Source organism: Papio anubis, chromosome 1, assembly GCF_008728515.1.
Source record: "Papio anubis isolate 15944 chromosome 1, Panubis1.0, whole genome shotgun sequence".
Classification (NCBI taxonomy): domain Eukaryota; kingdom Metazoa; phylum Chordata; class Mammalia; order Primates; family Cercopithecidae; genus Papio; species Papio anubis.
In genome coordinates, this window is record NC_044976.1 from 157,986,435 (window position 1) to 158,013,424 (window position 26,990).

The 26,990-nt window shown below is 46.8% G+C and overlaps 1 protein-coding gene across 9 annotated transcripts in view; it reads right to left on the reverse strand.

Annotated features, from left to right (window-relative positions):
- Nucleotides 1-26,990, reverse strand: part of ATP2B4 (ATPase plasma membrane Ca2+ transporting 4) — a 114,195-nt gene that overhangs the window by 27,659 nt on the left and 59,546 nt on the right. For 7 of the 9 annotated variants that reach the window (XM_009189375.4, XM_003893263.5, XM_003893262.5 and 4 more), the window contains exons 3-12: nucleotides 13,518-13,715; nucleotides 12,148-12,405; nucleotides 11,535-11,660; nucleotides 10,938-11,063; nucleotides 9,804-9,839; nucleotides 8,088-8,249; nucleotides 4,680-4,894; nucleotides 3,805-4,047; nucleotides 2,324-2,565; nucleotides 756-987 (exon numbers count right to left, since the gene is read on the reverse strand). In XM_009189375.4, coding sequence (XP_009187639.1) covers nucleotides 756-987; nucleotides 2,324-2,565; nucleotides 3,805-4,047; nucleotides 4,680-4,894; nucleotides 8,088-8,249; nucleotides 9,804-9,839; nucleotides 10,938-11,063; nucleotides 11,535-11,660; nucleotides 12,148-12,405; nucleotides 13,518-13,715 — 1,838 coding nt within the window. The remainder of the gene's footprint in view (nucleotides 1-755; nucleotides 988-2,323; nucleotides 2,566-3,804; nucleotides 4,048-4,679; nucleotides 4,895-8,087; nucleotides 8,250-9,803; nucleotides 9,840-10,937; nucleotides 11,064-11,534; nucleotides 11,661-12,147; nucleotides 12,406-13,517; nucleotides 13,716-26,990) is intronic. The other 2 variants (XM_009189368.4, XM_021928360.2) reach the window with 1 other exon arrangement.

The following is a 26,990-nucleotide window of genomic DNA, read 5'->3' on the forward strand; positions in this document are numbered from 1 at the left end:
CTTTGTGGCAGACAGGAGAGAGGCACCCTAGAAGTGGTGCCATGTGGCATGGGCTAGGTCTGGTCATGTTGATATTGTTAGGTGCCACCTCACTTCTGTCCTACCTACAGCAGTCACATTTGAATTTGCCCTATTGCACCACGAGTTGAAGGGGAAATTTGCTTTGGGAGCCAGGTGTAAAAACTTGCTCTCCACTCACAATCGAGACTCCTTGGCAGGGCATGGATGGCATTTTGCGATTTGGCCACTGCTTTCTTTTCTAGCAGAAGCTTCTGCCACTCTCCACCCACCTGGCCCATGCTCCAACCATATCAGCTCTTTGTAATTTCCCACATGCATGATACCCTCTCATGCCTCTGGGCCTTGACAATTTTATAGTCCATCTGTCTATGCTTCTTAGAAGCAGAGATTTTCAATCCCCTAGTGTCTAGAATAGTTATCAGCACACAGCAGTTACTCAAAAAGAATGTGTTGATTGAAAGGAGGGAGCTAAAGACAAAGTTGGTGTCCTGATTAAATCAATCTCCTGACAATACTTAAGTGTCAAATAATGAGCCCAATAAGCCCTTTGCTTCTGAACACTCAGACAGCATTAACCCTAGGAATGCCACATTCTATCAAACTGGTACTCCACAGCAGTCCTGTGAAGCAGGAAGCACAGAAACATCTATCCCTGTAAGTGAGAAGCAGTTAGGTTACCTGCCTGGGGTCACAACTAGAAAGGGAACTAGTACTCCACTTCCTGAGACTCTCACCTCTGGGCGCACAGGGTCCTCAATGCCCACCACTGCGATACAGGTCAGTTCAGTGAGGATCTCATTCTCATTGTCCCAAGAGGGCTCTGCGTCATTGAAATCCCGGTAAGCTATGCAGATAGTCCGGAGTCCATCACAGGCCATGGGCTCGATGACAGTGCGTATCATATCATCTCTGTCTTTATTCCTGAATGGCACTGCTTCCCCTTTCCGGTCCAGGATTCGATTACACCTGGGGAGGCGCACAGTAAGAACACGGTGTCTCCCTTCCCACTCAATACGTTTCTACAATCATTGACAGACATTTTGGCCACTCTGTATTATTCCTAAAGACATTGCTCCAAGCATGGCCAAACATTTCCTTCGTCCATCACCCAGCGGAGTCCCTCTTTCCAAGGTGGGTGGGCTGTGGATGGAGTAAGGTCTAGGTAGGTAGAGAGTAGGATTCTCCCATGTCATCTATTCTTACCCATAAGAATGCAATGCAAGTCATTTGTGAATCCCCTGCTCTTTTGAACTTCTTGAAGGCAGAGAGACTTTTTCAATCTGAGTATTCAGAATAGTGCTCACTGTGTGGTGGTGGTTTAGGGGGACGTTTCCTATACAAGAATGTGCTGATTAAAAGAAGGTGGCTAAAGCCAAGTTGGGGCACTGGTTAATTCAGCCCTACTGGCCCTATACCTAAGTAGGGTCAACTTTTGATGATCTATGGGTAATCTATTAATAGTCACTTTTTTTTGGTGAGACAGAGTCTCACTCTGTCACCCAGGCTGGAGTGCAGCGGTGCGATCTTGGCTCACTGCACCCTCCGCCTTCTGGGTTCAAGCGATTCTCCTGCCTCAGCCTCCTGAGTAGCTGGGATTACAGCGCGTACCACTATGCCCAGCTAATTTTTGTATTTTTTTTTAGTAGAGACAGGGTTTCACCATGTTGGTCGGGCTGGTTTCGAATTCCTGACCTCATGATCCGCCTGCCTCGGCCTCCCAAAGTGCTGGGATTACAGGCGTGAGCCACTGCGCCTGGTCAAATAGTCACTTTTAAAGTTACATAAATTCCCTGTAATCAGAAATGGGAATGGGAAGGAAAGAGAAGGAAAAGAGAACACAGAACAAACATTTCCAGTACTTGTTATGTACAAGGCATTTTACATACATTGAATCATTTAGTTACAGTGAAGCGGTAGTACTTTTAGGAGCTGAGTACCACTCTCTCTGTTTTCAGATTAGGAAATGGAAACTGAGGATCATCCAGGTCTGAATCCTGGCTGTGCCACTGTCAGCTGTATCACCTTGAGTGAGATACTTAACTTCCTTTTATCTCTGTTTTCTCATCTGTAAAACTGGGATCATCACAGTACCCACCTTCCTGAGCTGTGAGGATTAAATACAACAAGCCACCGTAAGCACTTAAATAACATGCGTGGCTTGAGTAGACGCTTGGATATTAGTTATTATGGCACCACCTGGCTGGAGGGCTCCCTCATCCGCATGGGTTCAGTGTGGGGTGTGCACCCATGCCTTCCTGAGGAGAGGCTCTTGAAGGGAAGCAGAGCGGTCAGGGGTGCTCACTTGCGCAAGATGATCTCAGAGGCGCCCTTGCTGTACATACGGAAGCCACCGCTGGGATTCCTGATGACGGTGCTCATTGACTTGCGCACTGAGTTGAAGGTGTACACCTTGTAGAGCTTCTCCTCGGGCACTTCATTACGCACAGCCTGGTAATCCTGCTTCAGATCTGTGACAAAGCCTAGCAGGGCACACTCGGTCTTGTTTCCCACCTGCCGAGGCAGGCCTCCCTCCTTCTCTGGAGGCTGGGAGAAGAAATATACACAGCACTAGCGAGTAAGATGCCTTGACAAGGCAGAGAACTTAGGGAGGAACGAACTCATTTACAAAGCCTTCACATTATATACCTGGAGCTCATGGGGGAAATAACATTTGTTTTTTGTTTTTTTTTCTTTTCTTTTTTGGAGATGGAGTCTCGCTCTGTTGCCCAGCCTGGAGTGCAGTGGCACAATCTCGGCTCACTGCAACCTCCACCTCCCGGGTTCAAGTGATTCTCCTGCCTCAGCCTCCCGAGTAGCTGGGTCTACAGGTACCTGCCACCATGCCCAACTAATTTTTGTATTTTTAGTAGAGATGGGGTTTCACCATGTTGGTCAGGCTGGTCTCAAACTCCTGACCTCAGGGGATCTGCCCACCTTGACTTCCCAAAGTGTTGGGATTACAGGCGTGAGCCACCGCACCTGGCATCTTTTTTGTTTTTCTTTTTGACATAGCATCTTGCTCTGCTGCCCAGGCTTGACTGCAGTGGTGTGATCTCAGCTCACTGCAGCCTTGACCTCTTAGGCTCAAGTGATCCTCCCACCTCAGCTTCCCGAGTAGCTGGGACTACAGGTGCGCAATCATGCCTGGCTAATTTTGTTTATTTTTGTAGAGATGAGGTCTCACAATATTGCTCAGGCTGGTCTCAAACTCCTGGGCTCAAGCGATCCTCCCACTTTGGCTTCCCAAAGTGCTGGGATTACAGACGTGAGCCACTATGCCCAGCCTGTTTTTTTTCAAGGATAGGCAGAGAGTGGTCAGTAGTAACTGTGATCCTTGTGCCATCCAGGGCTTAGGGATTTTGTAGTTTGCTCTAGTGGTAGTGCTGGTGTCTCGCCTTGTGTGGGTCTTATTCTAATACTCTGTGCTTGTTTCTAGAAAGTGAGTAATTTACTTCTGATAAGCCCAATTCTACTTTGGGATACGTTTTACTTGCCCTCCTTAGAGACATTGCCTTTACATGCTAGTTGGGAGGGTATTTCCTGGCCATAGATTCTTACAGGCCCTTGCCCTGAACCCTCCATTGACTCCCAGGTACTTTTCCATAGTCTCACCCAAACATGTTCACTCCAGAGTGAGAAATGGTGCTCACTCTCACCTGGGATGAGAATTTAGGGATGGCAATTTAGGCAGTGTAAACAATAAGCGGGTTCATTTTAGAGAAAATGGATGTTCCCTTCCAACCAACCACCCATTCTGAGTGTCTAGGCAAAGGAGATGCTTACCAGAATCTTGGAGGTATAAGCACTGTTGATAGAAATGCCATTGACAATGAGGTCCAGGACTTTGGGCAGGAAGACATCAGGGCTTGGGATTTGACGGTAATGGATGCCCCCAATATAAGCTTGTACCACAGTCATTCGGTTCATGGTCAACGTGCCTGTCTTATCAGAGCAGATGGCGGTGGCATTGCCCATGGTCTCACAAGCATCCAAGTGCCGCACCAGGTTATTGTCTTTCATCATTTTCTACAAAGGAGAAAAGACTTGAGGCAGGACTAACTGGACTCTCCTAAATATAGGTCAAAGCCATTTCCTAGCCAACATATCTCCATATTTCATCTTCCAGTCCCACACAAAAATCCAAGATACTGGCTGGGTGCGGTGATTCATGCCTGTAATCTCAACACTTCGGGAGGCTGAGGTGGGCAGATCACCTGAGGTCAGGAGTTCAAGACCAGACTGGCCAACATGGTGAAACCCTGTCTCTACAAAAGATACAAAAAGTAGCTGGGCATCGTGGTGCACACCTGTAATCCCAGCTACTTGGGAGGCTGAGGCACGAGAATCAGTTGAACCTGGGAGGCCGAGGTTGCACCATTGCACTCCAGCCTGGGTGACAGAGTGAGACTCTGTCTTAAAAAAAAAAAAAAATCCAAGATACCATTTTTGTCATTCTCTGAAGGTTCTACAGGGTCATTTCAACATTGATGCATCTGACAGAGATGGTCCTTCCATTAACACCAGGGACTTCTGCTCTTGTGAGGCACCAGCCAAAGTTTACAGATGATAGAATGGCTTATCTTTTCACTAAGGGTTACATGGTACCCTTCCCTCCCATCTCTATCCTAAAGGAAGAGATACGATTGTTCCAGTCTCACCTTCACAGAGTAGGCCAGTGAGATGGTGACAGCCAGAGGCAGCCCCTCTGGCACAGCCACCACCAGTACAGTGACGCCGATGATGAAGAACTTGACAAAGTACTGGATGTAGATGGGAGTACACTCAGGGAGCCATGGTCTGCGATTTATCACAAAGTTGTCAATCACGAAGTATAGAATCAGGATGAAAACTGTGAGAGCAGACATGAGCAGACCTGTCCAGAGAAACAAGTCACATGAACCCAGGCCTGAGGGCATTCCTAGGGCCCTAGCCAGAGATAGAATGGCATCAGTTGTAGCCTTTGTTGCCAATTGTTAAAACCACCATCTCCAGGAAGACTTACTAAAATCCCCGCCCAGTCTCTGTTGCTTATACATTATAGCATAAGGAACAAACACTGGTTTCGTATTTCAAAGACACAGGTTCTATTCTCAGCACTGCACTAACTTGACTTGTGGCTTTGGACAAGTCATTGACCCTCTCTGGGCCTGTTTCCTAGATCAAATTCCTCATTCATAAATCAGGGGGTTGATCTGTTTCCTGAAACAGCATTCTATGATCCTATTCCACACCCACCCTCTCCCTGCGACTCATAATGTCATGACTGTATTTGTCCATTTCCTAGTAGTTTATCAATTTTGACTTCTCCCCTACTAACCTCCGAATGCTGGACAATTCACACCTTGTTTACAGCAATGCCTCTGTGGTGCTAGTGTATCACCTGCATGGCTAACTCTTAGAACAGTGCTTCCCAACCTTTCTCTTGTCATGGCACACATAGAAGATGCCAATAACAGTAAATATTTATGTGGGCACCTACTGTGGGCCAGGCAAGCACTTCACAACAACCCTGTGAAATAGGTTACTATTATCACTCCCTTTTTAAAGATGACGAAATGAAAGTACTGAGAGGTCTTTGGTATGGCCCATTGGTAGAGTGACCAAACCATCCCGAGACTACTGAACAGTTTCCAGGGATGTGGGGTTTTGCTAAAATTGAGAAAATCCCAAGCAAACTGGGACGGTTGGTGACCCTACACATTACAGTACATGGAAGAATCTGCTGAAGGTCAAAACCGACTGGCCTAGGGATTCTGATTGCCATGGGTGCTGCCTGAATGCTTTGAGGGCTGATGGAATCAGTATCTGGGGACAACTGTCCCTAACTGTGGCACAATATTTGGGAAAAGCTCTGCTTTAAATCATTGTCTGGTTTTGGTTTTTGCTTTTCCCAAGGGCCAGATGATTCAGGGGCCTCCAAGCAAGGCTAGAGATGATGATATCAATGAAAGCAAATTCTTTTGTACTTTACTTGATTAGGGCCAGGACTCAGGTGGAGAAGCAAGCCACTGAGGGTGCAAAATTAAGAAGGAACTCACTCTTCAGGTGGTGGAAGGCATCTGACTTGCCTCACCCTATTCCTGGACTGGCCTAACATATAAAATAAAGCAACAAAGGAGACTAGTGGCCAGCCATCAGGTAGCTTGTACTCTCTAAGAAGAACAAGGCAGGGGCCAGGTGCAGTGGCTCACACCTGTAATCCCAGCACTTTGGGAGGCTGAGGCCGGCAGATCACTTGAGGCCATGGGATCACTTGAGGCCAGGGGCAGATCACTCGAGGACAGGAGTTCAAGACTAGCCTGCCCAACATGGCGAAACCCTGTCTTTACTAAAAATTAGCCAGGCATGGTGGTGCATGCCTGTAATCCCAGCTACTCGGGAGACTCACTTGAACCCCTGAGGTGGAGGTTGCAGTGAGCCAAGATTGCATCACTGCATTCCAGCTTGGATGACAGAGTGAGGCTTTCTCACAAACAAACAAATAAGCAAAAACAACAATAAAAAAACAAGGTAAGGATTAGGAGAATAGTACAAGGGTTAGGTGGGGTATATTTAATGTTTCAGACCTGTGTGTTTGATTCTGCCCCTGCAATTCATCTCATCCATGTATAGTTTATATGCAAGAGATTTCACAGCAGTTAAAATTAGCTGGGCACTAGAACGGACACAAAGAGGTTAGGCCAACTCAGTCCAGTAGATCTTTCTGTGAAACATAAGAAGTTCTCTATCTGTGCTGTCCAATATGACAGCCACTGCTAGCACATGTGGCTCGTGACCAACTAAAATGTGCCCCAGCAACTGGATTTTTAACTTTATTTACTTGTAATTAATTTAAATTGCAGCAGTCACATGTGGTGAGCGGCTGCTATGGTGGGCAGCATGGATCCCACCATCCAGTGTGTGCAAACTGAATCAGCGGTGTTGGCATCCTGTGGGGGTTTGTTAGGAATGCAGAATCTCAGGCTCCACACGAGACCCTCTGAACTGAATCAACACCTTAACAAGACCCCCAGGTAAGCTGTACACAGCTGTATAAAGTGCAGAAATGTGCTGATTATGACTGTGGTAAACAGAAAGGTGGAATCACAGAATAAACAGTGGTAAAAGACTATTCTCTGGCAGGGCACGGTGGCTCATGCCTGTAATCCCAGCACTTTGGGAGGCCGAGGTGGGCGGATCACTTGAGGCCAGGAGTTCGAGATCAGCCTGGCCAACATGGTGAAACCCCATCTCTACTAAAAATACAAGAATTAGATGGGCGTGGTGGTGTGTACCTGTAGTCCCCACTACTTGGGTGGCTGAGGCAGGAGAATCGCTTGAACCCAGGAGGTGGAATCTGCAGTGAGTTGAGATGGTGCCACTGCACTTCCAGCCTGGGCAACAGAGAAAGACTCCATCTCAAAAAAAAACCCAAAAAACAAAAAACAAAAAAACTATTCCTTGAGGGATATGTCCACTGAAGTAGCAATCTTCTATTTCTTCTTCCCACTCCCCATTCTCCCCCTCCATTGAAAGAAAGTGGTAAGACAGGAAAATGCAGAGGCAAGTGATGGAGAAGCCACTTTCTCATATGCAGAGTGCATTTAGAGAGGGCCTGTCTAACCACAGCCTTCCTTCTTCCTCCAGTCCTTACTTGGTATTTATTGCTTTGTGCTTGGCCAGATCCTACTACTATGCTAGGGAATTGCCTCTAGCAAGCTGCAGCCTTCTCTATCTTTAAGGAATTTATAACCCAAAACAAGAGACAGGTAAGTAGTTATTAAAATCTTCCTTCTTGATAATGTAAATCTCCCCTACTGTAATATATGCTCTTTACTTCTCATTCATTTGGATTAAGAGATCTCACGGCCATTAACCCTTACACACAGGAAAACATTTCTCTCTGAAAAAGCCTAGGGAGAAACCAAACAGTGGCGGAGATAGGGACACAGCTGCCTAGCCCCAAGTAGCCATTCTGAAGTTTCACCTTCTTTCTGCCAGTCTCAGTTGGTGCAGAAAGAAGGGCATAAAAGTGATGAAGATGCAGGATAACACTGATAACCACAATGAGGCTGTACCCTACTCACCAGCTTTCCCAATCTGAACAGCCAGGCGAGTCAGCTTGCCCTGCAGCACTGACTTCTCCTTTTTAGGCACCTTGACTGCCTTCTTGTCTTTTTCCTCATTGTCGATTCCCTCCTGGCTATTGAGTGGCTGGATTTCCAGGGCCACTCCGTCTTGGGTCTTTGCTAGAGTGTACACACAAATAGGACAGGTGAGCAGGCAAGGTGGTAGCACTGAGTGGCAGGCAGGTGGAAACCAAAAAACCTTCCTGTCTCTTTCCCAGAATATACCTTGGACCTGACATCAGTCCCGACCACTCGCAACCCATGCTAGACATGGAACTTGCCTTCAACACTCTATTAGGGCCTTTGGAATAATATTCTAATGACTTCAGATGAAACTGGGGTGCTTTTAGGGTATGGATTTCTTCTTCAGTGGCAGCTTCCTGGCACTACCTGAGTCCCAAGCCAGATTTATTCCAGCAAGGGGATTAATCATGTCACTAAGCGCTATTAAAACAACCATCCTTCCTGGAACTCAGTGCTTAAAATAGTGAATCTTTACTGCAGAAAGGGGCTGAAGGAGAGGGTTGGTAGATGTTTCTAGAGCACAAGATTGCTCTGTTAAATGGTTTATCTCTCTCTCTCTCTCTCAATTGTCAGGGAAGAAACACATACCCCCAGACCCAGGGTATTTTCCAGCTCCTTCTAGCAGTTGAAGGATAGGAAAAGAAAATTCCCTTTCTTCCCTGCCTAACAAAGGTAGAGAGATACAGAGTGGGACCTAGGGTTAAGTCTTTTGGGGAAGAGGGAAGAAGTTGGTGTGAGGGACCTCCTGTAATAAGAGAAAGCAGGGATAAAGAGAGACATATAAATCCATTTTGCTTTTAAAAGAAGAGTTAAAGAACTAAAATTAAAGAATTATTTCTGTTTAGCTCTGGTTTTCTAATGTGATGACTTTATTTCTAAAGACTGCTGTGATGCGGGTTACAAAGTAAAAACAAATCTCTAGGAGTGTCACAAGAGAGCAGTTCTTGCTGGCTCCCAGCACCACTCCATTTTCACCCCTGCAGGGCTCAGCCCCTTGCTTAGGATACCCTTCCTGAGTAGTCCCTGCTGTCAGACTCACAAACAAGAAGACAGAGATGGAATGTGAACACAGCCACCAAAAGAGAAACACACATCAGATCAGGAGGAAGAAAACAGACTGTGGCAAGAACAAAGAAGAGAGGTGGGGAGAGAGGTACAGAGAAAGGGCTCTCTCCAAGCACCCCTGAGAAGACCAGCAGAGAAGGGATCCAGACCAGAAGAGGACACCGATGAGGAAGCTATCAAGAGGAGGGTGCAGGGACTGCCCACCCCACCTCCCTCCGCCATGAGAACCCTGAAGTCTTCCAATCCAGGAACTGATGACTGTTGGTGTTTAAATCAGGCTGAGGGCAATGAAGCAGAGTTCAGCTCCCTGGGAAGAGCAGATCAATCCTACACACTCCCCAAGAGAAACCTTGACATGACATTCTGTGAGCCAACAGCAGAGGGTGCTGTTGTCCCATCTTAGATTGGGATCAGGACCTTGAGACCACCCCAAAAATCTCTGCACCTTCCTCAGGATGAGGCATCTGAGCCACAGCAGGAGATAACAGATTTATGGAGAGGAAAAGGGAGAAGGCAGATGGCCTGGAAAGGTCTGGTTTGAGCGTGGGCAGGTAGAGATGGTAAATGAGTGGTTGGAGAGGTTACCTTTGTTGCGATTTTCAGGGACTCCTTGCTTTTTACCTGTTTGAACAAGAAAGAAAAAAGTGGGGTCGAAACCCAAAGTGACTATTAAGAGATCCAATTTGTTGGTCCTGCTCAGAGCCCAGAAGGGCGACAGTTAAGTGGTCGGGTTGCAGGGAAGGGACATAAATGTAAAGGAAGCTCACATCTCTGCTTTCATTCATTCTTGCTAGAGGCTCTCATGAATCCTCGGGATAGCCACCAAAACGCTCACATAGGTGAGTGCATACACTCTTGCTCCTGGCCTGAGTCACATTGCTTGGAAAAATAGGGTGGGGATTAGGAAGTGAGAGGTTTGAACTGTTTCTGCCTGATGGCAAAGACTCTGAAAGGTGTCTCCGTGTTACTTCAATAGCACCAGGCAAGCTTCCTCCTTATTCATCTGCAGGCAGCTGCAGAAATGAATTGTTTAGTTCCTGAGGGAATGTGTTTTGTTTCCTTTTCATAAACTGTCCTCCACTAAACAGCTCAAGATGATTCTCCAGCCATGTGGTAGAAACCTTCTCTCCCCTAAGGGAAGAAGGAATGCTTAGGGAAACGGGTAGACTTGGTTTTAGTATCTTTTCCCCTTTCTCCCTCTTATTCTTTCCTTCAGGAATAACTGAGGGGCAAAGACTGAACTAACTGTTCCTATTCTTCTAGCTGTGTGTCTCTTCCACTGAGAGCCCACAGTTTCGGCAGAAATCTATTTTATTCTTCTGGCCAATTTTCTCTTAGTCTTGATGGTTCGTTTAACCCCCCATCTTTGAGGAAGAAAGTTGGGGGAGGAGGAGTACATGGAAGGCATTTGGGGCTACGGCACCTAACCAGTTTATTTAGGGCAGGCTTTATAACTTACCCCTTTACCAGCCACCAATAGACACAAAAATCAAGGCTCAAATTCAACCTGATTTAGGAGCCTAGAGCCAGGATCTGGTTTTCATCAGAGCCCCCTGGAGCCAAGGATTTACATCTTTATCTCAGCAAGGAGTTGGATATCTGCTTTCTTCATCGCAGCAGATTCTTCTAACCATGCTTTCTATCCAGATCTGCTCCCTCGCTTCCTTGTTTGTCCATGGGGATGAGAGGAAAGAGAATCTCAGTCCAGATGCCCCTTACCTTTCTTCTTCTTCTCCCCTTCGTCATCCTCATTGACCCCCAAGAGAGTAAGGATGATTCCAGTCTGAGAGTTGACACCAACAGCCGTCACCACCATCCGGCCAGAACCTTCCATGACATGGGTCCCTACATGGGAAAGGAGAAGATGGGAAGGAATGTTTTTTTTTAATACCTAGACATGATTTGATATGAAACACAAATTTAGAAGAAAAAAATAGTCCTCCCTACCCCATGGATAATGATGTGTTTAGCACAGTAGGAAAAGGTCAAGAGCTGGGCACATTTAAAACAGACCAGACAAACTGGGAGTAAGGAGGAAAATGTGTCTGACCGCTTTAGGGTAAGCCCTCCCTCCTGCCCCCACTCCCACCCCTGCAACCAGCAGAGCCCCTTCAAGGGCCTTATTACACTTGTTTCACGGAAAACTTCATTTAGGCTGCCTGATATCCTTGTATTCCACCCACCAAAATGCTGCTGCCCCAGCTGAATCCCAGGGAAGGAGATGGGACACAGTCAGAAGAGAGAACAGGGTCTGGATCCTGTGGCCTGGGTGTTTGCAGGGAGGTAAATGGGAACTTGGGTAGCCAGGGCCTATACCTGAGAGCAACATGGGGTCTTTGTCCAGGGACTTCTTGACATGGTCGGATTCCCCTGTCAGAGAGCTCTCATCAATCTTCAGATCATTCCCTTGGATCAGGATCCCATCTGCAGGCAGCAGATCACCTAGAGCACAAAGGGGAAGAAGGGACAGTGAAGGAGATAGTAAGAGACTGGCTGAGGGTAGGGACCTCCAACTCCTTCAACCCCATCTCACGGCTGCTCCCGTGGGCCCTATCTGGAGGGCAATGGTCGTGAGTACATGGAGGGTCTTTACAAGACTTCAGCTCTGTACAACCTGGGAGAAGGTTGCTTTCCAGGCATTATAAATTCAAACTCTTATTCATCCCCACACCTTTCCATGGCCTGAATATTACACACTTTTAACCCTGAGACACACAGAGTACAAGTCTGACAATCTCGTGGCAGAGCTTCAGCTACTCCTTTCTGAAATTCCTTCCCACAACCTCTTTAAACTCTAACCTAGAAGTGAATACAGTTTTGGATCTTATCTTTTTGGGTTTTCAGCAATTCCCAGCCCCCTCATACCAAAGGACCTATCCCTTAAATGGGGGTGGTAGTGGGGTAAGCAAAAGAGACACGGAGCTCTCACCGTATTTGACTTGGGCAATATCACCGACCACAATCTCAGCCACAGGGAGCTGGATGAGTTGACCATTTCGGATGATGGAGAACTTTTGCTCCTGTTCAATGCGGTTCTGCAGCCCCCGGAATTGCTTCTCTTTGCTCCAATCATTAAAGGCAGTCACTAACACCACGATGATCACTGAGAAAAGGATGGCTGCCCCCTCAATCCAGCCAGCTTGTGCCTCACTTTCATCTTCTGGGGTACTTGCAACTTGACCACACACTATCCCAGGAAGGGAGAGAAATAGTCACTGCAGGGCTTTTGTTGACAATAAGAAATGGGAGTGGTGCTTCCACAATCCCAAGATAGAAAGTCAGGAAAAGTGAATAATAGCAAACACAACTGTTGGCTGGAAGAGGATATCAGAGGATAGTAGGATTGAGTATCATCTTATCACGAGTGTAACTATTTATGTTAATCCAAAAGAGGTAAATGACTAAATAGTACAAACTATCAAATTTAGGCAAGTCACATGTAAGGTCACACTTATGGTTCCCAACATGGTCAGGCTTTTGCTACTGTTTCCCATAATGTGAGACAATTGGTGGCGGGGGGCACTTTGAGATGCAGGGTTTTGTTGGTTGGATAAGGGTAGAGAATTCCTGGCTGGGGATGTTGGTTCACACCTGTAATCCCAGCACTCTGGGAGGCCAAGGCAGGCAGATCGCTAGACCCCAGAGGTTTGAGACCAACCTGGGCAACATGGTGAGACCTTGTCTCTATGTTATAAAAATTATTAAATAGGCCGGGCAAGTGGGTCACACCTGTAGTCCCAGCACTTGAGGAGGCCAAGGCAGGTGGATCACCTGAGGTCAGGAGTTTGATATCAGTCTGGCCAACATGGTAAGGCCCTGTCTCTACTAAAAATACAAAAATTAGCCAGGCGTGATGGCACACACCTGTAATCCCAGCTACTCAGGAGGCTGAGGCATGAGAATCGCTTGAACCCAGGAGTTTGCAGTGAGCCCAGATCAAGCTGCTGCACCCAGTCTGGGTGACAGAGCAAGAATCCATTAAAAAAATAATAAATAAATAAATAAATAAATAAATAAATAAATAAATAAAATGTCTTAAAAGGGTAGAGGATTCCTGACATTCTGAAAAAAGATTTAATGGAAGAAAGAGGGTGGGGGTGGGGTGGGGAGGAACCCTTGGAATAAGGATGAGTTGGAAGAATAGCTTAGTACTACTGCTGGTTTCCTTTGGAAAGCCCACTCTGGATAATGGGGGGAATGTTTTAAGCTATAACCTGTCAGCCACCAATACTAAGTGCTTTTTGGTGGTGGTGGAAAGCACCCAGATAAGAGTCACGCTGAGTTGTTTAGGACACTCACGTTCATTTTCTTCACCAGCAGGGCGATAAAAGGACAGGACCAGGGAGATGATGGCTGCAATCTCCAGGATGATGAGTGTGACATCTTGAAGGGCTTCCCACACTAATTCTAAGAAGGTTTTGGGCTTTTTGGGGGGGATCACGTTGTGTCCGAACACCTGCCTACGTTTCTCCAGATCTGCAGGGTTCCCAGATAGACCTGAAAAGGAGATAGGAGTGGATGAATGAATGCAAAAAAAAAAAAAAGAAAATGATAAAACGCAGTTTTGAAGTGGCGATGAGTCATGATCACGCCATTACACTTTAGCCTGGGCAACAGAGAGAGACACTGTCTCAAAAATAAATAAAATAAAGAGCCAGGCATGGTGGCTCACGCCTGTAATGCCAGCACTTTGGGAGGCCAAGATGGGTGGATTGCTTACATTTAGGAGTTCAAGACCAGCCTGGGCAAACTTTGTGAAACCCTGTCTCCACAATAAAGACAAATATTAGCCAGGCATGGTGTGGTGCACCTGTAGTCACAGCTACTCAGGAGGCCGAGGTGGGAGGACTGTTCTGACCTCAGGAGTTTGAGGCTGCAGTGAGCAGCAGTGATCATGTCACTGCACTCCAGCCTGGGCAACAAAGTGAGACCTTGTCTCTAAAATAAAATAAATAAAAAAGATCCCCTGCTTCCTGATTTGCTCAAGTATGAGATCCAGTTAGAGACAACCATCCTAATCTACCCAGGACTCAGAGAGGGTGGAACTTTCAGGCTAAAAATGGGCAAAATGAAACTGGTCAGCCACGGGACCACTCACTTATCTTAGTGACAAGTATAATCTGGATAAATTCCTAACCAGACATAACATCTCATCTGCTACTGATTGAGTATGCCCCAGGGTCCAGCTCTGAGAATATAAATATTAAAGTGGTTCTTGGGATTCACATAGAACTTTTATGTCATATGAACAGGTAAATGCTGTGGTGATTTAAATGCAGAGTGAGCTGCCATCCATTGGCTCACACACAAAGGCCAGGAAGAAGAAGCTCCTTGCTCAAGGTCATGCAGGATGGAGGCAGAGCCCACACACGTGTCCTGATTCTAAGATCCAGGAGCTTTAGGGGAGTATCAGAGCAGAGTCTTTGAGACTATAACTTGCGGGCATTCCCTTTAAGCACATGTGCCCCTCCTTTTCTGTCACACACATATACACACCTGTGTGCCTATGTGTGTGCATGCACACACACTCACAGAGGCACAAACACACACCACTGAGAGGTACTCCATTCTACTAAAGACTAAGTAGGTACTAAGGGAAGTACTACTACTCAGATTGAATAAAAAGCGAACAAGAAAGGTGAGGCCACAAAGTTTTCAGATACTACACAGTACTTGATCACCAGCATCCTCCCCACCAACATGTTTGCTTACCTACCTCTGTGTACACACACCACATACCACACATACCATACAGACACATATACACCACAAACCACATACACCACTCACATCACACACCATATGCACAATATACAGACACATACACACCAAACACAAACCACATACACAGTACATACCACACAGATATACGACACACACACACACACACAGACCACGTACCACATACATACCATACCTACTCTCTAGACACCTTCTCAGAAGGACAAGAGATAGGCAGAATTATTCTCAGTGCTTTCCTTATAGTTGGGTCCTTTCACAGGTCCCCAGGTAGGGCTACTCTTGAAGGGAAGAGGGGAAATCCTACCGTGGCGATTAATGCCAGTTGGTATTCATCAAGTTGTTTACATGCTGAAGCAAAGTATTACTGGTTTTGACACTGGAAGTTGTTGGCTGCTGGTTTGAAGGGTTTCCCACAGGCAGGGTGGGGTGGCTTTTGTCTTGAAAAGGTTAGCAGCTGAGGAGGGTCAGAATCAGAGGAAGGGAACTTCAACTGAGCTTCACAGAGAGAACAAGACGAAGTGGATGACGGGGGCTGCAGGGACAAAACAGGCAAAGGACTTGGATGCCAGAGGCCTTCCTCACACTTTAGTCAATGGGAAGGGCTATTCTGTTGCTGAGGAAGGAATGCAGATGTGATATAAGGGCAAATGTCTACTCTTCACTGAAAATCTTCACTGAATAGAACCCAAGAGTGGGCCAGGCATGGTGGCTCATGTCTGTAATCCTCAGCACTCTGGGAGGCCGAGATGGGCGTATCACTTGAGATCAGGAGTTTGAAACCAGCCTGGCCAACATGGTGAAACCTCGTCTCTATTAAAAATACAAAAAAATTAGCCGGGCATGGTGGCGCATGTCTGTAATCCCAACTACTAGGGAGGCTGAGGCAGGAGAATTGTTTAAATCTGGGAGGCAGAGGTTGCAGTGAGCCGAGATCACGCAACTGCACTCCAGCCTGGGCGAGAGAGAGACTCTGTCTCAAAAAACAAACAAACAACAACAACAACAACAAAAACCAAACAAACCCAGGAGTGTTACCTTAAGTGTCAAGAGGAGAGATTTGCGTTAGGACCTGAGGAAGACATCTGAACAGATAAAGATTTTGAAAATGGGAAAACAGGTACCCAAGGGAGTATTATTTGCAGAGCTTGAGATGGCCTCCATTTCCCTATGCTATAAAACAAAAAGCATCAGGAGACATACTCAAGATACTCGTCTGTCTGGGAAGGTACATGTGGGGGGTGGAAGATGAAAGTGAGGGGCAGGGGATGAACTGGCATCCACACCTGTGCAGTCAGGGGTGTGAGGGCCCTCTTTTGAGACCACATTCACTTGCTAGTGCTTAGGAGAGAGACACAGGAGCTGGTTAGGGAAGTGGTGCCTGATGTCTTACCCAGGGTCTCCTGATTCCCAGTGCCCAAGCACATCACCCTGGCCTCCAGCGCAGTGGCACAGCTGAGCCCCGCAGAGCTGTGAGGACTGGCCAAACCTCCAGAAGCAAACTGAGTTGCTCCCCAGAGGCTCCCTGCCCCCACCAGCCTGAGAAGTCAGGTTCCTAGTAGGAGGGACAGCCAGGGCCTGGGAAAGGAGTGTTCTGGGTAGGGCATCTTTAGCCCCAGACAGGCAGAGGCAGACTTGCCAGGGGGCAGGGCCTTGCTGGTCCTTTCTCCCCAGGGACCAGAGATGGCAAGGCTGTGCCAAGTTGGACCTGCTGTGCTGGAAAGCCAGGCTTGCTGAAGGGAAGCAGGAGTGCTGGTAATTTGTTAACCTACCTGGGATGCTTCTCAAAGAAGCAGGATTCACAATGTAAAGGGAGGAGATGCTCTTTCCTCCTTACCATGGTTTAGTAGATGATTATGAGGGCAAACCAAGATACCAGATATTAAAGATCATAAGGCGCACCCCAACAGCCTAATGAAACCCTCCCTCCCAAAAAGAGGGACATACGAGCTGTGGAGAACAGGGTTACCGTCCCTCTCTGCTCTCATGCTAATACCCCGTAATCATCCATGATGCCCAGCCCCCTATCTCCTATATCATGTAGTCGAGAAATCCTACCAGCTTCAAAATATATCTAGTCCAATCACTTTCCATTTTCACTGTTATCATCCTGGTCTAAACCATCCTCTCTCATCTGGATTATAGCAATCGTCTTCCAACCGGTCTCCTTGCTTCCACCCTCGCTCTCCTGTTCTCAGTCTCTTCTCAATGTATCAGCCAGAATGATCTTTTTTAAGATCTAAGGCAGTACGTGCGATTCATCTGCTCAAAACCCTCTGGCTTTTTTTTTTTTTTTTTTTTTTTTTTGAGACGGAGTCTCGCTCTGTCGCCCAGGCTGGAGTGCAGTGGCCAGATCTCAGCTCACTGCAAGCTCCGCCTCCCGGGTTCCCGCCATTCTCCTGCCTCAGCCTCCCAAGTAGCTGGGACCACAGGCGCCGCCACCTCGCCCGGCTAATTTTTTTTTGTGTTTTTAGTAGAGACGGGGTTTCGCCATGTTAGCCAGGATGGTCTCGATCTCCTGACCTTGTGATCCGCCCATCTCGGCCTCCCAAAGTGCTGGGATTACAGGCTTGAGCCACCGCGCCCGGCCAACCCTCTGGCTTTTACTTAGAGTAAAACTAGGCACCAAGGACCTGATGGGCTTCCAGGCCCCTTATGACTCCCCCCCGTCCCCCAGTCCTTATCTCCTACTAGTTTCTCCATGTTCACTGAGATCTGGCCCAGCCAGACTGCCTACTGTTCTCTGAACGCACTAGACATGCGTCTACATCAGGGCCTCTGCACAAGCTGTTCCTTCTGCCCAGATTCCTCTTCGCTGGAGAGGGCTCACTTCCTCACCTCCTTCAGGTCTTTGTACAAATGTCTTCTTTTTAGTGAGGCCTACCCTGACCACTGTATTTACCCAGCACTCTTGATCCCCCTCATCCTGCTCACTCATTTCCCTCCACAGGTCTTCTTACCTAGCATATAATAGGATGCATTCATTTATTGTTTGTTCACCTCCTCCACAAGGGCAGGATTTTTGTCATCGTTCTTCAGGCCTACAGCATTGCCCGGCACATCGTACACATGCAAATTTGTAGAATGAACTGAGTGATAACTAAGATTGCTAACATTTAAGTGATTACTATGTGCCAGATGCCTCACCAGGCACATTCATGCCTTCTCATTCAAGCATCACAAACCCCTACATGGTAGCTACTATTAACCCAATTTGACTTAGAAGCAAACTAAGGCCTGGCAGGGGTATAACTACTTGAGCTTAGTAAGTGGCAGAGTCTATGCCACCCCACAGCGGGCCACTGGATGCCAACCTAGACACAGAGGACACTGGGGCATGGAGGCAGCTGCACTCAGCTGAGGCTTCAATCTAGTGTGACTAACTTGTTCCGGTTTGCCCAGGACTTGCCAGGTTTTAGCACTGAAGTTCCTGCCTCCTGGGAACCCTGCTCAATCCTAGGCAATCAGCGAGGGTTGGCCACCCTACTTCCTTCACCACAGGGCAGGGTTGCATGCTGCTTTCCTCTGTACCTCTAAGCAAGCCAGCGCTGTTCCCGTTGTCTACAATTGGGGTGGATTAGTCCTGTCTTCTTCCTTCCTGGCCTCAGGGATGGTAACACCGCCATCAGGTTCATCAGAGTCCAAACCTATGAATTTTGTACTCAATAAAACGTTTCTTATGGCCTTTTTTGGACCCAAGCAAATGAAATGACCTAACTGCCCTCAAAGTCACTTGCTTGCTTCTTTTTTCACCATTTTCTACTCATCTGTGTGTTCCACCTTAAGTCACCCTGAGCTCGTACAATAGCAACCTTAAGAAGTCAAGTGGCTGTCTCAGTTCCCAGTATGCCCTGCAGCAGGGCGGGGCAGGTCAAGGATCTTAGCTGTAGTAGCCTTGGGAATCCTCTCTGACATGTGGTAAGGCATGGGAAAGCCATGTGGGACTGGGAGATCGGCCAATCCCCAGTTTTGGGCTTTCCATTCCAATTCTTTCTGCCCTAGAGAGTCTTTCAGGCCCTGATCTCAGCAGCTGTAATTTCACACAAATACTTGTCCAGCCCGGGAAAAGGCTCTAAAAGGCCCTGATCTCTGCAGTGGTTTCTCAGATACTCACACAACCTCCTGGAGAGGGGAAGGAAAAATTGGCAGGGAGAGAATGCTGGAAACACAGGAAAAGGGTTTCCCCTAGAAATTCCTCAGTAAACTGAGGGGGAAATCGTGTCCTCAAGAACATGAAAGAGAAAGCCCCACCTAGAGTGGGAGTGCTTCTGGCCCTGTGAACCAGACTGAACACATGAGCTGGGAGAGGCAAACAGAATGTTCAGCTGTGAAGTCATCACCCCCACCCCATGCTGGGGAGTTGCACGGCCCCTGCCCAGGCTGGGTGGGAACATGGAATAAACAGCAGTGGAACATTTGTGTCTGCCATGAGTGTGCAGGACCTAGGGCCTGGGAGGAGAAATGCAGCCCAGCCCTCAGTGGCTTAGCTCCAGCAGGGAAGGGCCAACGACACTGGCAGAGGCACCACTTATCAGAACCAGCTCAGCCCCAGAAAGGGTGGGGCTAGGGTAGACATCAGGAGGGACTTCCCAGCTGTCTGAGTTATGATACCTTGCCAAAGGAGGCAGCAGAATCTTCTCCCACACATATAGTACCAGGGAGAATTTTCTCTGGGTTGATTTGAAGGCAGTCCTCTTTTGGTACTTGAGAAGAACAGCAGCAATAAACCTTTCAAGTCTTTCCTTAAAAACCCTGGATTTGGGCTTCGTTTGGCAGCTCACGCCTGTAATCCCAGAACTTTGGGGGGCCCAGGTGGGAGGAGAGCTTGGGCTCAGGAGTTCAAGACCAGCCTGGGCAACACAGAAAGATTCTGTCTCTACAAATAATAATAAAAAAATAGCTGGACATGATGGCATGCGCCTGTGGTCCCATCTACTTAGGAGGCTGAGGCAGGAGGATTGCCTGAGTCCAGGAGGTTGAGGCTACAGTAAACCATGATTTTGCCACTGCATTCCAGCCTAGGCAACAGAGCAAGACCCTGTCTCAAAAAAAGAAAAAAAAAGTTAAAATTAATTTTAAAAAATCCCCAACAACCCTGGATTTGGGGACTGAGGGGGAGGAGTAGCTTAAAATCAAAATAGGGCCATGCAAGATCTAGCCATCTCTGGCTAATAACCAAATGCCACTCTTCCAAGTATACCACAGTTTCCCTGCTTCAGCATCTCCAGTTTAACACACCCACGGCTTGGAGATTTGCTCCCTATCTGCTAGACTTCTTTAAAGCCATCGATTCAAGGTCACAGGCAGAGGATGATGAACCTGGAGTACAATGCTGCTTTCCTCACTCTGGTCAGCAAAACCCTTCCCAAGGTGGGCCACTTCCTCGGGGCATGCTTCCCTTTATCCCACCCCCTGCTCTTCGCCTTTTTTTGAAAACAGCAGCTGTGGCCCAGGGAAAAAAGGCTCCCTAGACAGCTCTCTGCTTAGCTTTCTGCTCTGCCACTCTGCCATCTTCTGTACTTCATGAATGTGCTTCTGTCGGTGTCATATTCCCACCTTGGAGCTAAATAATAAGAATGAAAGCCCCACTTTCGGTAGATGCAGTATCTGCTTCACCCAACGAGGGAATGCTATTTTTCTTCCCACCAACAGCTAATGGTTCAATGCAAGGCAAGGTTAAAAACCAAACCAGACCCCTCAAAAATGTGCAAGTCTTGCTGCTGAATTGTCAAAGGACCATAAAAGGCTCCAGGAGAGAAAGCAGGAAGGGGAAGCTTCCTGCTTCCAGGTTGGGGAAGCCTTAGCCACTCTCCATCCCTCTGACCCCAGCTGGGCAGCATTAAGCCAGTGAACCAAGAAGCCCAGCTCCAGGCAAGAAGGGCTAAGTAGAAAAGAACTGGCAGAGCCTGGGCTGGGCTAGGAAGAGAGAGCCCACAGCCTTCAAGAGGCCTAATTGAGCCCTAGGCATGAAACTCAAACCAGACAGGGAATTCCCAGGATGCAAAGTGGAGTTCCCTGTGGTGGGGGATGCAAAGAGGAGGACATTTTGGCTTGAGTCTCTCTCACATCTTGAACTAGTTAGTGATAATCCATCTGCCCAAAGTTTGGTACGCAGAGTGGACCACAGAATGTTAATCTCTGAGGCCATGCCCAGATCACTGTTATTAGGGTCACTTATTTGCCATCCTTAGCAGAGTTGGGGCAAGAGATGATGGCTGCAGGGCAGAGGGCACAAAGAAAGAGGAAAAATAGCGGTTATGCTTCTAACCTCAAATGGAGGAGCTCCTAAAAATTGATATTCCTGAATAGACTATAAGCTCTAAAGATAGGGAAGAAAATCTCAAAGAAGCCAGTTGCCCATCTTCCTGTCACATCTGTTCCATCCCATCTTCACTCGCCTAGTCCTCCGCATCCCCCTAACACCACCGTGCTTTAGAGCGGCGGTCTCTAAGTCAGGGGCATGCATCCATCTGTTAGAGTGTGAGGAAAATATCAGACCATTTTGTATTACCTCATCCATTTCTATGTTTGCCTATCTTATTATGTAAATAAAAGTGTTAGATGTATTAATAGTAAGGCAGTAGTTTTGTAGGTGAACATTTACTTGGAATATGTACTCAATTTTTTCCAGATTGACAATACTACCAGAAATTTCAATCTGCCACACTGAGAAAGAGCCCAATCCCAGTATATCTCAGCTTGTGGCAAAATGGACAATTCTTGGTAAAACATGCCACTGCCCTCAGAAGGCAGAGTGACAGGAACACAGTTAAGCCCCAGAGATCTTAAGGTGATAGGAGATGTTCATCTAAATCCTCAAGCTAATAAAACAAAATTGCAATTTGGGCTGGCCGTCTTAAAACACATTTTTTTCCCCTTCTGCCATTTACTCCCCAAGGAATCTCAGCTCCCTAAACCTAGTAACCACCCAGTAATTAAGGAAGGCAAAAATGCTTGCATCTTATGCCAGGAATATTCAGCAGGTGGTAGCAACTGTCATAGAGCGTGGCCATGCTAGAGCTTCCCTGGGTGATCCCTAGATGATACAGGTGTACCATCTCCAGCTTCTAAGCCCCCTCCCATCCCCTGCAATGCCTTCAGCTTAAGTCCCCATACTGTGTTCCCATAGACCCTGCTCTTCCTCATCAAAGCCCTATGGCCAGATTCCTGAAATTGTCTTCATTCATATGCATCTTCTTTTAGCCTATAAGCTCTGTGGAAGGAGGGACTGCACCTGTCTTGTTCACCCTTGTGTCCCTAGCACTTAGCAGTTATTAAGTATTAGATGAATGTTGTTGAGAAAGAATTGGAGTACCTCAATATCTCACTGTCACACCTTCATCTCTGCAGAGGAGAAAAGAAGTAGAAGGGTACAGAAGGAACATAAAACAGAAAGTTCCACCAACAATCTTTTAGATCCAAATTCAACCAAAATAGTCTTCAGCCTTTTGAAAGAAGGCCTACAGTTAATAATTTACTGTTTATTCAAGGCTCCCCTTCTCTCCCATTCTGGTCTGAGCCCAGACCTTGCCTCCAAGGCATGGCCTAACTCTTCCTCAGAAAACACCATTCTTCCTCCTAAAAAGGATAGCATAGCTAAGGACCAATGTGCAAAATTCTATAGGGAAAAAAGAATAGGTATAACCTCTACCTAGGTCAAAGAATCTCTCACCTAGGTAGGACCATCCGTTTTTTCTACACACAAAAGGGGATTGAGACTAAGGAAAATACCTCTTCTTTCTTCCCCTTAAGCCACAGGTCATTTTTATCCCAGATTCACCAAAGGCTTCTTCTACTCACGAGGCCATGAGATTCCACAGGAAAGCACTCAGAAGGTGAAAGGCTATCTTCCAGCCTATACCAACGAAACTGCTCTGTTCTTTGGGGATTGGAAAGATTGGTTGAGGTGGGAATGGAATAGGGAAAGAAGAAGAGAAAATAAAAGGGGGGGAAAAACTGGAATGGGGAACAAAGCAAGCAAATGAAAAGGATTCCATTGTGCAAAATGCTCACATTGTCCCTCCTGATAAACCCAAGGCAACACAGCTTGTCCAGGAGCTCCAGCCTCACCCCCACGTCTTTGCTTTTGTTTATATACAGCCATAAAGACTGAAATCTTTAGTTACCTCGATGTAAACATGTATTCTCCTTTGTGTCTCCCGCCACCCTTTCTTGTTGCCCTAAATTTTCTCCTCTTTTTGGCTCCTGCTGTCAGCCTTATTTCTGGCTGTTGATGAAGGTCATGTAGCTAAACATTTCCAAGCCTTCTTAAGTCTAACCAACTCTTGGCCACGGGGGCAACTCCTCTTACTCTAACTAGCTAATGTATACTCGAGCAACACAAGTATCTAAACATTGGGCTGAGGCAGGGCGCGAGGGCTCATGCCTGTAACCCTAGCACTTTGGGGGGCCAAGGTGGGCAGATCACTTGAGCCCAGGAGTTCAAGACCACCCTGGGCAACATGGAGAGACCCTGTCTCTACAAAAAATACAAAAATTAGCTGGGCGTGGTGGTGGACACCTGTAGTCCCAGCTAACCAGGAGGCTCAGGTGGGAGGACTGCTTTGGCCTATTAGGTGGAGGTTGCAGTGAGCCTGATTTCACCACTGCACTCCAGCCTCAGTGACAGAGCAAGACCCTGTTTCAAAAAATAAAAATAAAATTCAAAACAACAACAAAAAAAACATTGGGTTGGTGGCGGCTCATGCCTGTAATCCCAGCACTTTGGGAGGCTGACACAGAGGTGGCAAAACCCCATCTCTACCAAAAAATACAAAAATTAACCAGGCATGGTGGTGCGCATCTGTGGTCCCAGCTACATGGGAGGCTGAGGCAGGAGGATCAGTTGAGCCCAGGAGGCGGAGGTTGCAGTGAGCTGAGATTGTGCCACTGCACTCCAGCCTGGGTGACAGAGTGAGAATCCGTCCCAAAATCATAATAATAATAATCTCTTTCTCTCTCCCTCTCTCCAGGCTAAAGGGTTTAAATGACCTGTCTAAGGTCTTACTACCAGGTAGAATGGGATGGAATATTTCATGCCCTCTGACTTACACTCCATTAATGCTCTGCTGCTTCTTATGCTAGAGCAGTCACACAGAGAATCTTAGAAGCACAGATAGTGCTGGGACTACAGGCATGAGCTACTGCGACCAGCCGAAAGAGATAATTAAGTCCCACCTGCCTTTAGAATTGTGTAAATCTATGATAATAAAACCACGTTAGTGTCAGAAATGTAATAAACCCCAAGTTCCATAAGTCCCCTTAAAAGCTATAGTTTAAAAAAAAATTCTGTCAGTCTATACTAAAGATGCTATCAGTCCATAGAAAATAAAGGAAATGGGTTATATTCTAGGAATCAATCTCTCTGACCTTCACTTTCACCTTGGTTCTCAACTAGCAGAATTCAAGCACCAGGTAAATTTCTTTATTCTTCTTATTGGTCCACTGGGACCTCCCACAATGACAAAATTATGTTAGGCTGTCAGGCTGTGTGACCTTCCATGAACAGGCTGGCTTTTTATAGCATCAGCGTATTGGGGATCTTTTCTCTGCCTACCCTAACTAAGCAGGTGAGCATTACCCTTGCCTGGGTAGATACTCCTATGTCTTAGCTGTTCTATATCTCCTTTTCTTTTTTTTTTTCCCTACTTTTTAAAATCTCTTTATTCCTCTCATACACTAGGAGGTCACTGTTGGTACTGGGGACTAAAAATTACTAATGGAAAGGTTGCTTTCCAATACTCTGTCTCCCCAGTTCCAGAGCAAGCCCTATGGTAACTCCTACATTAATACAAACTGATGAGGCAGAAGAACTGCTTCAGTCTAGGAGTTCGAGACCAGCCTGGGCAACACAGCAAGACCCCATCTCTTTTTTTTTTTTTTTTTTGAGACGGAGTCTCGCGCTGTCGCCCAGGCTGGAGTGCAGTGGTGCGATCTCGGCTCACTGCAAGCTCCGCCTCCCGGGTTCATGCCATTCTCCTGCCTCAGCCTCCTGAGTAGCTGGGACTACAGGCGCCCACCACCGCGCCCGGCTAATTTTTTGTATTTTTAGTAGAGACGGGGTTTCACTGTGGTCTCGATCTCCTGACCTTGTGATCCACCCACCTCGGCCTCCCAAAGTGCTGGGATTCCAGGCGTGAGCCACCGCGCCCGGCCAGACCCCATCTCTTATAAAGAAAAAAAAAAAGGCCAGATGCGGTGGCTCATGCTTGTAATCCCAGCACTTTGGGAGGCCGAGGTGGGTGGATCACCTGAGGTCAGGAGTTCGAGACCAGCCTGGCCAACATGGTGAAACCCCATCTCTACTAAAAATACAAAAAACTAGCCGGGAGTGGTGGCATGCACCTGTAATCCCAGCTACTTGGGAGTCTGAAGCAGGAGAATCACTTGAACCTGGGAGGCGGAGGTTGCAGTGAGTGAGCCAAGATTGCGCCATTGCACTCCAACTTGGGCAATGAGAGCAAAACTCCTTCTCAAACAAACAAACAAACAAACAAAAAAGAAAAACACCAGGATGCATATTTGTGATCTAAGGAAGCAGTACATGGCAGTAGACAACTGTGCCAGTGGTAGGAGTCCTAGGCTACAGCATGGCCAGGGGCTGTAATGAGGGAAACACTTGCCATTGGAAGGGGCTGAAACCAGGACTGGGAAAGGATCCAAGAGCATTAGCTATGTCTGTAACATTTGATATTCAATGTTGACAGAAAGTAGAATGTATGTTGGCCTTTGGGAATGGACACTCTCTGGGAATCAGAAAGTAAACAGTGGCAGCTCTGGGAAGGGATCTGGAAAATTGGAGGAAAGCCGGAATCCTGTTGTCAGGAGCTCTCTAGGTTCCAGCCTCTTTGGACTCCCGAGTGCCTGTTTGTGAGAGAGACAGCTGACCAAAGGGATCAAAAACAGCATAGGAAGGGAAAAAGAAAGATCCTGTTTAAATTCTGACAGGTGTTTGTAAAGTCTGCATGATCTCAGTGAAGATATAATTAAGAACAGACCCTCAGCAGTCAATATGGCTGTAAAAGTGACCAAATAAAGAAATCTAGCTGGCAAGAAGGAGACAGAGCCCAAAGGGCTATGATTAAGGGCTACCGTTAGAAGGCAGAGACTGAGCCACATGAAAGCAATTAGATATTGCCACCTTACCCGTGGGGTTTTTTTTTTTTTTTTGTGATTAAGAAGTGAGCAAATGAAATGGACGGTGGTTGCAGTTACACATACAGTAACCTCTCCAGATACGACAAAACATTGCACTCCATAGGCACCCATATTCTGGCAAGTATCTACAGACACATGGACTCTGTTTTAATCTGAGAAAACTTATCTATTGAACACCTAATTATAAGTATGAGCACTGCACATATATTATTTAATCTCAGTAACTCTATGGGCTAGGTGTTATCAACTCTTATTTTCAAAGAAGAAACAGACTCAGGGAGGCTGAGTAAACTATGGAGGGCTACTTAGCTAGTAAATGGTGGAACTAGTGTTTGAACTCGAAGCCTGTGAGATAGGAAACCAAATTCTAGAAGTAAAGAAAATAGGTAGGGAACCTTCCTTAGGTTGTAAAGAAAATAAGACATAAACTAGGTATAGATATCTATGTAAAAATCTCTTTCTCTTTTTTCATCCTAAAGAGTCTAGGCTCCAAGTCACTAACTTATAATACAGCACTGGCAAAGGATAATAGCTTCTTAGAATTGGTGAGAAATATGCTGTGGTCTCTGAGGAAGATTGAGAAATAGGAGACCGCATGAGGCTGAAAGCCCCTAATGGAAAAGATCTTTGCTCCATCTCACACTACTCAACCATGAACTGCCAGGCATACAGGGCCAAATAAGTATCTGCTACGGAGATGCTAAAACCAGGCAAAAGTGAAAAAGCAAGTTTCCTTTTGTTCTTTCTACATTTTGATGAGGCAAAATTTCATCACACCATGGCACGCTGGGCAACTGGGCTGGGCCAGGAAAGCCCGAAGCTGGATTTTTCATTATCTTTGAACATTGTCTTATTTTTTAAGAAGAGATTAAGACT